A 13382-nucleotide genomic window follows, 5' to 3' on the forward strand; every position below is an offset into this window, starting at 1 on the left:
ACGCACCCTAATCCGCCCCCTTAGTACCCGTGTGAACGAGCCCTTACACCACCCGGTGCATACGTACACCTCCATACAAAATGGTGCAGGTCCATAGTAAAGTTTGGCCCCCACAAAAAGTGTCGCAAGTTTGTCGTCAATATGGATGCTTTTCACCGCTTCAATCATTACGACCCAGTTTCGCACGAAGGGACGTATCGCAGTGTCATTTTCCAAAAGTGACGGCACAAATCCCACCCAGACGGCAGCAGGGCGCCCCCCTCCCTCCCAATGATGATGATGATGATCCCACTGGAAGTAGTTGTTCTCTTCCTGGACAGAGGAGGGAGGGGGTGAGCGGAGAGGAGGAGGAGGAGGAGGATGAGAGTGGCTGTAGCCGCCTTGGATTTGCTGTCCTGGAGGAGGAGGAGATCTATCTGCAGGGCTGATTTAGATGTGTGAGAGAAATCTCACTGTACTCTCTCCAGAGCAGGGGCAGCCTCATTTCTCCCCCTTTGCACCCACATACATTATCCCCCCCCCCCCCCATATTGGATTATTTTTTTTTTTTTTTTTTTGCATTGGATTGATTTGCATTGGATAGTTTTTGCCTCCATTTACTGGATTTATGTCTTTTCTGTCTACATTGCATTGGAGCCAGTGATGCAACAGCAAGACCTCAGCTTCCTCCCAGCCTTGGATGTCACCTGCAGGGAATGAGGACACCCCAGACTGAAGCAGGGGTGGGGACACCCCGTTTTGTCAGGAAGGGATGCTGTGATTGTGGAGGAGACCATCTTTAATAGCTTGTATTTTACTGACATTGATATTTATTGCGTTGTGATAACGTGTGCTGCTCGGGGGGACAAGTGATAGCGGCAGCTCGGGGCCTGGCGGAGGAGGAGGAGAGATTGAGCTCTGCGCTCCCTCACAAGATGTCAGCCAGGACGCCATTGCCGACAGTGAACGAGCGGGACACAGAGAATGTGAGTAGCCCTGCGGGCGAGTCCACTCAGGATGGCGGGGAGGGGTGGTGGTGGGAGATGAGGTAGGCCATCTAGGGAATTCTTTGGGATTAAATGGATGGGGGGGAAAGGAAGAGGAGGGGGCATGTATAATAACCGTAATCAAAGGGGGCCTATAAAAGGGCGACGTAGGGGGGGACTGTCCATTAACCCCCTCTATCCCAGGCGTCAATGGAATCTTCCGGGTTTCTGCCTCAGCTTTGGACGTATTACCACAATATGGTTTCCTTACACTTTAACCCTTGCCTTACCCCAGTCCATGTGCTGGCCTTATGGCCACTGAGGTAATTTTGGCCAGTGACCGGTGCCAATAATCCAGGTGACAAACGATCGTAGAATTCGCCCCTTAATTAGTACGGTGACATGCCATCATGGAGGACACGACTGGCGATAATATGGCGGCAAATCACCACAGACGCACACCGATAAGTGTCGGTTAGTCAGACTTTAGTTAGCCCTAGAATTGAAAGTGGAATGGCGGCCATAAACGAATACGCTTGGATGTCGCTAATCGCCAAATCTGTGGTGATCGACTAATAATTCTGGATATGGTGGCAAGATGCGGTGATGAAACCATTTCCGACTGAACTTTTCTTCTGCCGTCGGTCTGAAAGTTGACGTGGCGGCGATTTTATCGGACAGACTTCGCAACGTTGAATTCTGGTCATCATCACAACTAGCAGAGAGGTGAACCATAATCCTGCAAGAATTGCTCCAAATTTACCTTTTTTTAAAACTTTTGTGTGTACGCCGCTTTTGGGGCACTTATCCTGAAAGGAACAAATATGGGAACGCTGGAACTGAACGAAACGCATGTCGGACTTGTCATCCTGAAGAATATACATATCAGAATGTTTCGGACTGCTTGCTCTGAAGGGAATCTGAATGGGGATGGTTGCTCTGAAGGGTACATGTATGGGGATGGTTGCTCTGAAGGGTACATGTATGGGGATGGTTGCTCTGAAGGGAACAGGTATGAGGATGATTGCTCTGAAGGGTACATGTATGGGGATGGCTGCTCTGAAGGGAACATGTACAGAGATGCTTGCTCTGAAGGGTACATGTATGGGGATGGTTGCTCTGAAAGGAACACGTACAGGGATGGTTGCTCTGAAGAGTACATGTATGAGGATGTTTGCTCTGAAGGGAACATGTACAGACATGCTTGCTCTGAAGGGTACATGTATGGGGATGGTTGCTCTGAAGGGAACATGTACAGGGATGGTTGTTCTGAAGGGAACATGTATGGGGATGTTTGCTCTGAAGGGAACATGTACAGGGATGGTTGTTCTGAAGGGAACATGTATGGGGATGTTTGCTTGGAAGGGAACATGTATGAGGATGGTTGCTCTGAAGGGAACATGTACAGAGATGTTTGCTCGGAAGGGAATATGTATGGGGATGGTTGCTCTGAAGGGAACCCATATGGGAATGCTGTGAAGGGAACACACATTGCCACGCTTGTAGTGTGGGAACCACATATGGGAACATTCAGTCTGAAGGGAACGCGCATGGGAACACTTGTGCTGAATATATTGTACACATCTACACACATATGGGAACATACTATTTCAGAAGAGAGCATGTACGTATGGGAAAACTTACTTTGAAGGGAACATATATGGGAATGCTGGTGTTGAGGGGAACACGTATCGCAACGTTTATCCTAAAGTGAACATATGTCAGTGCATTTTCCGTAGGGAACGTGTTGCGACACTTGTTCCGAAAAGAACACGTATGTGCATGAGGGAACTTTAGTTCTAAACGGGACATGTACGTATGGGGACACTTGTTCTGGAGGAAATGCGTGCGTATCGGAACATGGACGTATGGGAACTTTCATTCTGAACCCAGACATGGGTTGCTCTAAAATGCACAAAATTGAGTGGCACAAATATCTAAGCACATGTCTGACCGAGGTGCAAAACCCTTGTGGTTAAGACCGGCGATACTCGTGTCAGGACACATTTGCCACCCTCTTACGTGCTCCTTACGCACATATTAACCCATTCTTATCACGAGGATCTGGGCAGCCTGATGTAATGGTAAAGTCATTCATTGTCATCTGCCTCCAATGTGGTGGTGACTGTACGGTCATCTCGAGGAATTCCTTAGGTCATGCTTGTGCTACAGGAAAGGGTTAACCAAACCAGCCCTTAAGGTTCCTGTCCCCCGAGAAATATGATTAAACTATCGTCAGCCATACAGACTTTTAATTAACCCTTAAAGTGACGGTAAATGGATACGATAGAGAAGACCCCCTCCGAAGCGACCGTCTGCTGCCTGTATTGAGCAATACCGGTCTGTAGGGATCCTTCTAATTAACCCTTGCAGGGTCAGGGTTGGGTATATACCTACAACTATGGATAATGGGAGACTCTGCATTTCAGTGAACACACCCGTCAGCCTGTTCTAGGTAGACGAGACTATCTTTGTAGAGATTGCTGCACAGTTGTCGGCATTGAGATTTGTTTAGTTGTGAGATTTCAAAAAATTTCCACCGCAAGATCCTTTGTTGCTGTCATGAAGGATCTGTACGCTGGGCTGATGTTGGTTAAGGTGGTCCAGCCATGGCGCAGATGTTTGCGCTGTACTGTATTGCATCAGGGCATAGACCATTTGCGGTCTTTAGGATTGCATCATGTACGCTATAAAGAAGAACAAAAACGATGCCCCGCAGCGTTCACCTCTGTATCTGTCTAGGCGGCAGAAGTTAAAATACGAAGCAGAAGACGTGTAGCGAGCCTTTAGTGGATTTTCAGATAGTCCTCCCTTTGTTCGTAAATCGTGAGGAAATTACATCACTCCTTTGGCCTCCTACGGCCCGCTTATCTCTCGAATTCCTGAATTCATTTTGCCCATCAAGTACCTGCAAGACGTTTCAGCCTCATTCTTCTGCTTTTCGTGTCAGCCGTCAATTGGGAGGGGTGACATGGAGTGTACTTCTGTGGCTCAACGTGATAATTATGGGATTTGGTGTCGATGGGGATTTGACAAGAATCCTCGAATTACGCTCTTTTCTGTTGCGTCGTAGCAGTTTGGTTTTTTTTTGGCTTGTGTTTTACGGTTATAAGGCCGACAAGACTCCATAGGTTTTCATCTGGGGTTCTGTGACCATTGTGACATTTCTATAGATCATCGCGCCAGCTATATATAGGATTTCAGTAATGATGCAATGGCTTTTTTTTAGCCGTCAGATGCCTTGAAGGAGTAACCTGTTGAGGTTTCTTCTGATAGCGACAGAAATTCTGCATACTTCTTTGGTATAGGGAGGTCACTGTGGTAAAGGTCCTTGAGCTGGGACCTTCAGACATGTCAATGTCGAATAGGTCGCACTTGTAGGTTTTGTATGTGAGGTTTTCAACACTATACTCTTCATCCGACATGTCATAAAAGCGTGATGGATCGATGTTTACCAGCTGGATACCCCACGGATACTAAGAAGAAGTTAGGACTCATGCCGCTTGCAGCCATAGATCCACCATGGGGTGCCTTGGAGAGAAAACCACAGTGCATACGGCATGTGATGGAGCACACCTCCATATGAAGTAGGAGGCATGCTGAGTTACAGAAGAATTGTAATGACCTCTGCCGGACCCTTTTTGTGGTTTTGTACAAAATGTAGCTCTGATCTTAAAGGGTTTGTTAGGAATCTGGTTGACCATCCCACTTGGCTCCGTGAACGTAGTAACATCTCAAAACCCCATCAAGGTGACCTTCATGACATATCCTTTGAATTTTATCACAAGTAAACCCTTTATATAGCGGTAGTACTGAATCAGGCACCTGCTTTAGGATCTATAATGGCAGCCATATTGGTTGTCCCCTAGTCTTCCCCAAAACAAAAGTGCGTGATCCAAAGAATTTTAATTAATCTGGAGTAGAGGCGTATTGGATAGACTTATGTTCTTCTCAGTTTCGCTGGTGCTTATATCTACAGGAATAGAACATTTTCGGTCACTTAGACTTTGGAAGTCTTTCGAAGGATCTCTTCATGTTAATAAAGTCACATGGTCTATGGATTGGGCTATGACGCACCTGCCAGGCTTTACCCCTTGTGGATTTTGGTATGACATGTATTAATGACACTGGAGACCGGTGTCAGGGATTTTGCACCTCACACTTTTTAAGCTTAGCAACAAGCCAAGAGAATGTCCGTCATGTTGATTGACCAGAGACAGCTGAAGACCCAAAGATTGTCATTGTAGGGGCCTTCAACATTTTACGTACCTGTAGCTTTGCCATGTAAAGTGTTTAGCTTAGAAAACCCTTTTTTTTAAATTCCCGATTAGGGAATTATGACTCAGTATGTTAGAGTCTGTCATTTGGACCATCCATCAAAGGGAGTCTGTCACCAGAACTCAACATATCACCTTAGTCCTGCAGATAGATAGGTTAGTGTCACCAGAACCAGCATATCACCCCAGCCCTGCAGATAGATAGGTTAGTGTCACCAGACCCCAATATATCACCCCAGCCCTGCAGATAGATAGGTTAGTGTTGCCAGAACCAGCATATCACCCCAGCCCTGCAGATAGATAGATTAGTGTCACCAGAACCAGCATATCACCCCAGCCCTGCAGATAGATAGGTTAGTGTCACCAGACCCAGCATATCACCCCAGCTCTGCAGATAGATAGGTTAGTGTCACCAGACCCAGCATATCACCCCAGCCCTGAAGATAGATAGGTTAGTGTCACCAGACCCAGTATATCACCCCAGCCCTGCAGATAGATAGGTTAGTGTCACCAGACCCAGTATATCACCCCAGCCCTGCAGATAGATAGGTTAGTGTCACCAGACCCAGCATATCACCCCAGCCCTGAAGATAGATAGGTTAGTGTCACCAGACCCAGCATATCACCCCAGCCCTGCAGATAGATAGGTTAGGGTCATCTGAATCATACGGTATTTACCTCTTATGAATCACTGCCTCCATTGAAGTATCACTGTTTTTGTCCATGCGCAAATGAGATCTGGAGAAAATAGGGATATGTCATTGCTCCAAAGAGGTAAGTGGCTACACCCTTATTGCTGCATAGAGTCCATTTGCACAATGACAAAATACTGAAACATCTTGGCAACAGAGACAGCGATTCACAGGGTGAAAACACTTTTTTATTCAGGTGACCTTAACCTATCTATCTGTGGGCTGAGTTGATAGGCCGATCAATGGTGGTTCTAACAGCAGGACAACTAATCTAATTTAAGAAAGCCTTTGTATAGGAAGGAATTACTCAAAGTCTGAAGTAAAAAATTTGGTGCAGAGTTACAAGTAGCGCTCCAGAATTTGATTTTAGGTTGAGCCAAAATTATCTAGTGTGCATGAGGGCTACCAGACTTTTTCCCAGTTGGAAGATGGTTAGCAACAGGGCAAAACTGAAGTATTGGCCATGAGGGTTTTCAACATGCCCAATGTGTGGTCCATGCGGAAGAAAACCTGATGCTAGATGGTTATGGTAAAGGTTTTCCTCATTCCCTAAATTAAGAAAACCTGCCCACTTGGTCCTTTAAAGCAATCAGGGAATTGCATGTGCAAACCCCTAAGGCCGGGGCCCCACGAGCCAGAAACGCCGCGATGTGCCGTAGATATAATGGTAAGAGAAAGTCCGTGGAGGAAAACTTTGTGAACTTTCCCTTCAAAGAGCTGCGGAAAGATCTGTAATGCGTTCACGCTGCGTTTATGGCCCGTGGGGCCTTGGCCTAAAATTGGAAAAAAAGGTTTCATACCAAAATATAAAAAATTGGAATCAACCCTCATTGAAAATTTGTAAAGAATAAAAAATGTAAGTATATTTAGTATCACCACTCAATGCCGGAATTACTGTTGTTTTGGTCATCTTGTCTCCCATAAAAAACCCCCCTGAAAAAAGCGATCAAAAAGTTTTAGCTACTTTAAAATTTACTAATTTAAAAACCACAATTAGCTCCACAAACCCTCAAACAGCTCCGTCAACAGAAAAACTAAAATCTTTTGATTGCTATGTGGTAGATTTATTATGCCTTGTACGCCAGTGCACCTGGAAGATTGCACCTTTTGGGAGCCTTCACACGGAGTTTACGCTCCGCTCATTCTGAACGTAAACGTAAACAGATCCCATTGACTTGAATGGGTTCCGGCATACGCGCACTCGCCATTGAAATCAATGGGAGGCTTTTTTACCTATTGCTTTCAATGTGATACGCGCGTATGCCGCCACCCATTCAAGCCAATGGGATATGTTTTTTACGCCACTCACTCTGAACGAGTTTACGTCAGAATGAGCGGAGCGTAAACTCCGTGTGAAGGCTCCCTTTCTCTGACAGCTGCGGGTCTACGAAGACTGGTGTGAGTAATGCCAGTCTTCATGAATTTGCCCTAATGAATGGAAAAATAAAGCTCTAGAATTCTTTGCAGATTGTTAGTTTTTCCTATTCGATTTTACAAATGTATTTTGAACTTGGTATGGATTATTGGTACTATTAAAGGGATGTTCCAGTTCAGATTGTTAACTCCTGCAGAGTCCGTTTTTGGCGGGAGATCCAGCAGACAGTCTCTGTTAGGGTAAGTTCACACGGAGTATTTTGGTCAGGATTTTGAGGTCGTATCCGCCTCAAAATCCTGACCAAAAAGACGGCTTCCATTGAAATCAATGGGAGCCGCTCAGGAGTTTTTTCCAGGAGCCGGCTTGTTCTGGTACTCACTCTTCAGGCCGTTTCGTCTCGTGATTCGGCCTGAAGACACATTCTCCTCTGGACTAGGCCCATTCATTGGGACTAATCCGGAGTGGAGTGTGCGGCTGGATTCCGGTGTAGTGCACCAGCATTCAGTCGTGGCTACCTGTCATTTGAACCAGAACCTGAGGCGGCCTCCGCTTCAGGTTCCAGTCCAAAAAAACCCTGTCTGAACTTACCCTTAAGGTGTTTGGTCTTCGGAGTAAACACACGCACATTTTGGCACAATACACGTGTAAAAATAAGACTCCCATTGACTTCAAGGACGTTTTTACACGTGTAAAAAAAAAAAAACCACGTTGCGTTTTCTGGCATGTTTTTTACACGTGTGGGAGTCTTATTTTTACACGTGTATTTTGCCAAAATGAGCACGCATTTACTCCGTGTGCACGGGCCCTAAGTCTTTACACAGGGCTGGAACTTCCAGAGGAATCCGAGGCAGAAAACAACCTCGGATTCCTCTCGAAATGACGTTTGAACAAGGCCCTATGAGTTTCAATACAGTTGCAGATTTTATAGATGAAACATATTTACTCGACATGTTCCATCTGTCAAAAAACATTCAAAACTGTTTTTTTCCTTGGATCTAGCTCTAACCACACTTCAGCCCTTACATCTGAATATACCCTAAGGCCAGTTTTCTCATGGCCAGGGGGTGCGAGATCCCCCCACTCATAAGTCATTGCGTCCCGCTGAGGCCGTGCGTAGGAGATGGAAGAGTAAGGTGATGGATGCCGACTGATTCCGTTATCTGCAATTTACGGCTGAGCTTCAATGAGGATTCCCTGCCCATAAATCATTCACAGACTTTCTGACAGAGAATTTCTCAAAGTTTCCCAAACTAGGCTGTGCCAGACATAGCGAGGGTTGGATCGCACAATTATCGTGTAATTGCCCAAAGGCAGGTACTAATTATTAAACTGGATCCCTGCCCAGAGCGCGGCTTCCTCCAGGAGCGGCTCACCTGACTGGTATTATCTGTCTGGGCCATGTATGACATAAGGCAGCACTTACCAGTCTTTGAATATTTACTTGTATCTCCGGTCATAACCGCGGTACGGGTGATGCCGCGGACAGCCGCAGTTCTGTGGTAGGAGCCGTAGCCACATGCGCTTCTAGGGCATATTTTATTGAGTTGTTTTTTGTCACGTCTTTTGCTGTGAACTTGTCCTTAAGGCCATGTTGAAGCTGGTGAAAGCAGTTCGCATGGCCGAACTGAACTCAGCATGTCTATTCAGTTCAGTCAATCGGATCGTAAATATCATTGCTGTGCAGTTTTTACAGACAACTTAAAGGGGTTGTTCAGTCTGAAATTTTTTATGCCACCTGGCACCCAGACTGATCAGCTGTATGTAGCTAATTTCAGCGCTCATCGAATACACAATACAAGGCTAGAAGCAGAAAGCTCTGTCCGCTGTATCGCGGCAGGGCGCCGTCACTGTAGCTCAGCTGTCATTGAAGTCAGTGGGCGCTGAGCTGCAGATAAGGCCCCTGGCTGCTATACAGCAGACGCCAATTTCTGCTTCCAGCCCTGTATTGTGCATCAGACTGCTTTTGGACGCAGTTCTGTACTGCTGATCTGTCTGGGAGCTGATCAGATTTTCAACTTGCTATCAATTCATCAACAAACCCAAAACTTAAAGGGATTCTACCATTAAAATCAAATTTTTTTGTCGGTCACACGTAGGAATACCTTAAGAAAGGCTATTCTTCTCCTACCTTTAGATGTCTTCTCCGCGCCACCGTTCCGTCGAAATCCCGTTTTTTGTCGGTATGCAAATGAATTCTCTTAAACAGCACTAGGGGCGTCCCCAATGCTGCGAGAGAACTCTCCAGCACCGCCTCCATCTTCTTCAGGCCCGGATGAATGGGCCTAATCAGCAGGGAGTCTCGAACTGTGGACACCGTGGCTGAATTAGTGGTAAGATCGAGAAGGCCACTTCTTTTTTCCACATCCTGATGCGATTGGTGCCTCCCATTGAAAACCAGGAGGCAAAGATTGCAGCAGGACAGAGGATCTTGCCACGGATTTGCTGCTTCGGCATCCTGTCGGGGCTAGACCACGGCGTAAATGCCTGTGACGGAAAATGTAGAGGAATTCCTCTTCACATGTGAACATACCCTAACACAATCATGGTCACTATTTAGTGTCTTGTTGTAGTCATGGCTACACTAATGGGATACCTGGTAGAGAAAACAGCACCCCCGATCTCAGCTTCCTGGATCATTATATAGTTTGGAGCTTAAGGGCTAGTTCACACGGGGCTCTGCGTGTACCCATTCCGTCGCGGCTGTCGTGACAGGTTACCTGTGTAGTGCACTGACATTTCGCAATGGATTAGGCCCAATGAATGGGCTGGAGCCTTGCGCTGTGGACGTCGCAGCTGATTCAGCCGCGGAATCCTCGGCAAAATAGGGCAGCTCGCTTCTTTTTTCGGCCAAAAGTTAGCAGTCAATGGGAACAGCAAATTTCGCGTCAAAATCCGCTGCCAACTTGCCCTGTGTGAACTAGCCCTGAAGGAGTTGTCTTTACTGCGTCTTTCTCCAATTATGGCTGTCAACCATTTATGAAGGAGTCTTAGTCGTAGTCAGGCTGTGGCAGAATATAGGATTTGGAATCGGGTTTTTTTTGGCCCACTGACACCACCTTTCTGGTTTCATGATGTCCCATCAATAGAGGTCCAACTGCTGTGATAAATACAACGTACGTGTATTACGGATTGATCAGACGATCATTCGATCAGCCGTCAGTCTCCTTCTCTTTACCGTGTACGGTCATCTCGAGTCCCAAATCCTTTTCATCTCCAGTTAAAGATTTCCATCTCTAGATATTTCTCCGACAACGTTCTTGACAGATCGCCATCGATCTCCTGAACGTTTTTTCCTTTCGTGTGTTGCGTCGTCCATGTGAATGCAGCCTTCTTGGACCGTGTCCTGTTATTTTATTCTCCCCTGTCTCTTTCTATTGCACAGCGTATGAGTCAGTCCTATGAAACACCCAGCCAAGTCCTGACGTATAGAATTAATATACCGATCCTTTAACCCCTTCAGGGAAGACGGGGCTCTATCTTGAATGCACGCCGAAGCAATTTAGTTGCATTACACAAGCCGCAAAGCTCTTATTTGCATACTTACATTTTAATGGAAAACTGAATTAATCGGCGGTCCCCTGTGTGTAGGAAATCCCGGCTTCAATGAAACGGAATATTGAATACCAGAAGGGTCTTATTTAATGGTTTCTTCGGGGTAGACTATTCATTGGAGGCAGAATCACAATTAATTGGGACTTCATTGTGTGGCTATAAATTCGCCCCCTTGCTCTAACCTTCGATTTCAGTGAATTTCCATGAGAATCAAACCCCAAGTAAGGCAGCGTTCACACTTATTTTGGTAAAAAATCTGCATCGCAATGTTGCATCAATTCAATGTAAATTTACGCCAAACTACACATATGTAAGTGTCTCTTGTATAGGTCTTTGAGTCGACGTACTATTGTAGCCCACTTCTTTTTTTTTAATTTAGATTGTGCCCCCATATAGCCCCATATAGGGATCACAATGTACATTTTTTTCTCCTATCAGTATGTCTTTGGCGGGATTCAAACCCAGGACTCCAGTGCTGCAAGGCTGCAGTGCTAACCACGTTGTAGCCCACTTCTATCATTACAACACCCCCAAAAACTTGCCGCCTAGACACCTGAATGGATAACATTTTCCCTCCTACGAGACATATATATCATTTAAAGGGGAGATGTCCCTAGGAAATGACCCCTTTCTTTATATCATGGTTTTACATCATATTTTTTTCAAGAATGTTTGGTGATGTTTTTAATATTGCGTGTTATTATTTATGTTTAAAAAAATCCTAAAAATCTTCCAATTACAACTCTGGCCACTAAGCTTAAAATAAATTGTGACTTCTTGACTCCCAGAGATGGACAGTGGATTGTAGATATAATGGTCCAGAGTAGACTCATTGGGTAAGTTCACACAAAGTTTTTTAGTTAGGATTTTGAGGCTGTATTCACCTCAAAATCCTGACCGAAAAAACTGCTCATTGAAATCAATGGGAGCCGCTCAGGAGTTTTTTCCGGGAGTCGGCACAAGCAAAATAAAAAGAAGAAAAAAAGAAGCGACATGCTCATTCTTCAGGCCGTTTCGTCTGCAATTCGGCCTGAAGACACTCCCGACTAGGCCCATTCATTGGGCCTAATCCGGAGCGGAGTGCGCGGCTGGATGCAGATCTTTTAGTCGTGGCTATCTAGTTTTTGGACCGGAATCTGAGGCGGCCTCCGCCTCAAGTTATGGTCCAAAAATCCCTGCCAGAGCTTACCCTTAGGCCAGGTTCACACTAAGCTTTTTGGTCTGGAACCTGAGGCGGAGGCCGTCTCAGGTTCTGGTCCAAGTACAGGTAGCTGCGACCAGCATCCAGTCACGCACTCCGCTCTGGATTAGGCCCAAATGAATGGGCCTAGTCGTGAGGAGGGAGTGTCTTCAGGCGGACTCGTGAGGCGACTCGGCCTGAACAATGAGCATGACTGTTCTTTTTTCCGGTAGCCGGAACAAATCGCTCCCGGAAAAAAGAACTGATTTCAATGGGAGCCGTCTTTTTGGTTAGGATTTTGAGGCGGTTACGGCCTCAAAATCCTGACCAAAATACTCCGTGTGAACTCAGCCTCAGGATTTTTATGGGAAAGTTTTCTCGGCATGTTCTGTGACCTGTGTAGAGAGGAGTAGATAAGATATGACATAACCTATAGTGACTGGTAGATTCTGAGTCTTATCTACATAGACATGCTAGCTATGATCATCAGTGTGCAATAAGTGAGGTTCTCCAATAGTAAACAGGAAGTCTCAGCATATTATTTGGCTTAGTGGTCAGACAACACCTTTATGTGCTATATCTTGCCACTAAGCCTAATAATAGACTGATACTTGGTAAGGCCGTATGGGTTTTTTTTCAGCAGTCACCTTATTAATATCAAAGACAGGATTACAATAGAAGATAACACCGATAATCATGTACAGAAAATAGAATAAAAAATATACAGAAAATATCTAGAGCTATATGATATATAAATATAAAATAGTCACCATCTTGTATATAGTGTTGATGAAACATTCTGCGCTGTGTACCCCTAAAGAATTTACTGAATGCTGAGAAAGCTGGGTACTGATCCCAGGCGGAGCCGAAAGGATAGCCATATAGTGGTAAGAATAGTATTGCCCTCTTTTTGGCTAATATTGGAGCAGACAGTAGACATCTGAGACTGCCCCGAGGTCAGGGCCGTAAGGACCCCCACTATGGTTCAGTTACTACAGGAAGAAACAGCTGCGGGGTATTTATAGACCAGTCAGCATGTGTAAATGAAAGGTCTAGGGGGTTACAGATGGCACTCATCCGTGTCTGCTGGTACCACCACCATCTCTGCCCCTGATCCTTGTGTCTGCTCAGGGGTCAACATCTTATTGACTGTCCTTGTCAAGTGTGATCTAGTAATCCACACCATCAACAGATCTGATGGCAAGCAAGTGACTACATTGGATCTTTAGGGCATGTACACGGGCGTATCTATAGGGGGTGAAGTTATAGGCCCAGGGCCATGAGGGCATTCTGCATTGGGACCCAGGATCTTCAAGTAACGCCTTTGGACGTGTGGCCACC

The 13382-nt window shown here is 45.7% G+C and overlaps 1 protein-coding gene across 2 annotated transcripts in view; it reads left to right on the forward strand.

Moving 5' to 3' along the window:
- Positions 1–377: 377 nt before the first annotated feature.
- Positions 378–13382, forward strand: part of MARK1 (microtubule affinity regulating kinase 1) — a 98207-nt gene continuing 85202 nt past the window's right edge. For both annotated transcript variants that reach the window (XM_075267110.1, XM_075267111.1), the window contains exon 1: positions 378–965. In XM_075267110.1, coding sequence (XP_075123211.1) covers positions 915–965 — 51 coding nt within the window. In that variant the 5' untranslated portion in view covers positions 378–914. The remainder of the gene's footprint in view (positions 966–13382) is intronic.

The sequence above is a fragment of the Leptodactylus fuscus genome, chromosome 3 (genome assembly GCF_031893055.1).
Source record: "Leptodactylus fuscus isolate aLepFus1 chromosome 3, aLepFus1.hap2, whole genome shotgun sequence".
Lineage (NCBI taxonomy): Eukaryota > Metazoa > Chordata > Amphibia > Anura > Leptodactylidae > Leptodactylus > Leptodactylus fuscus.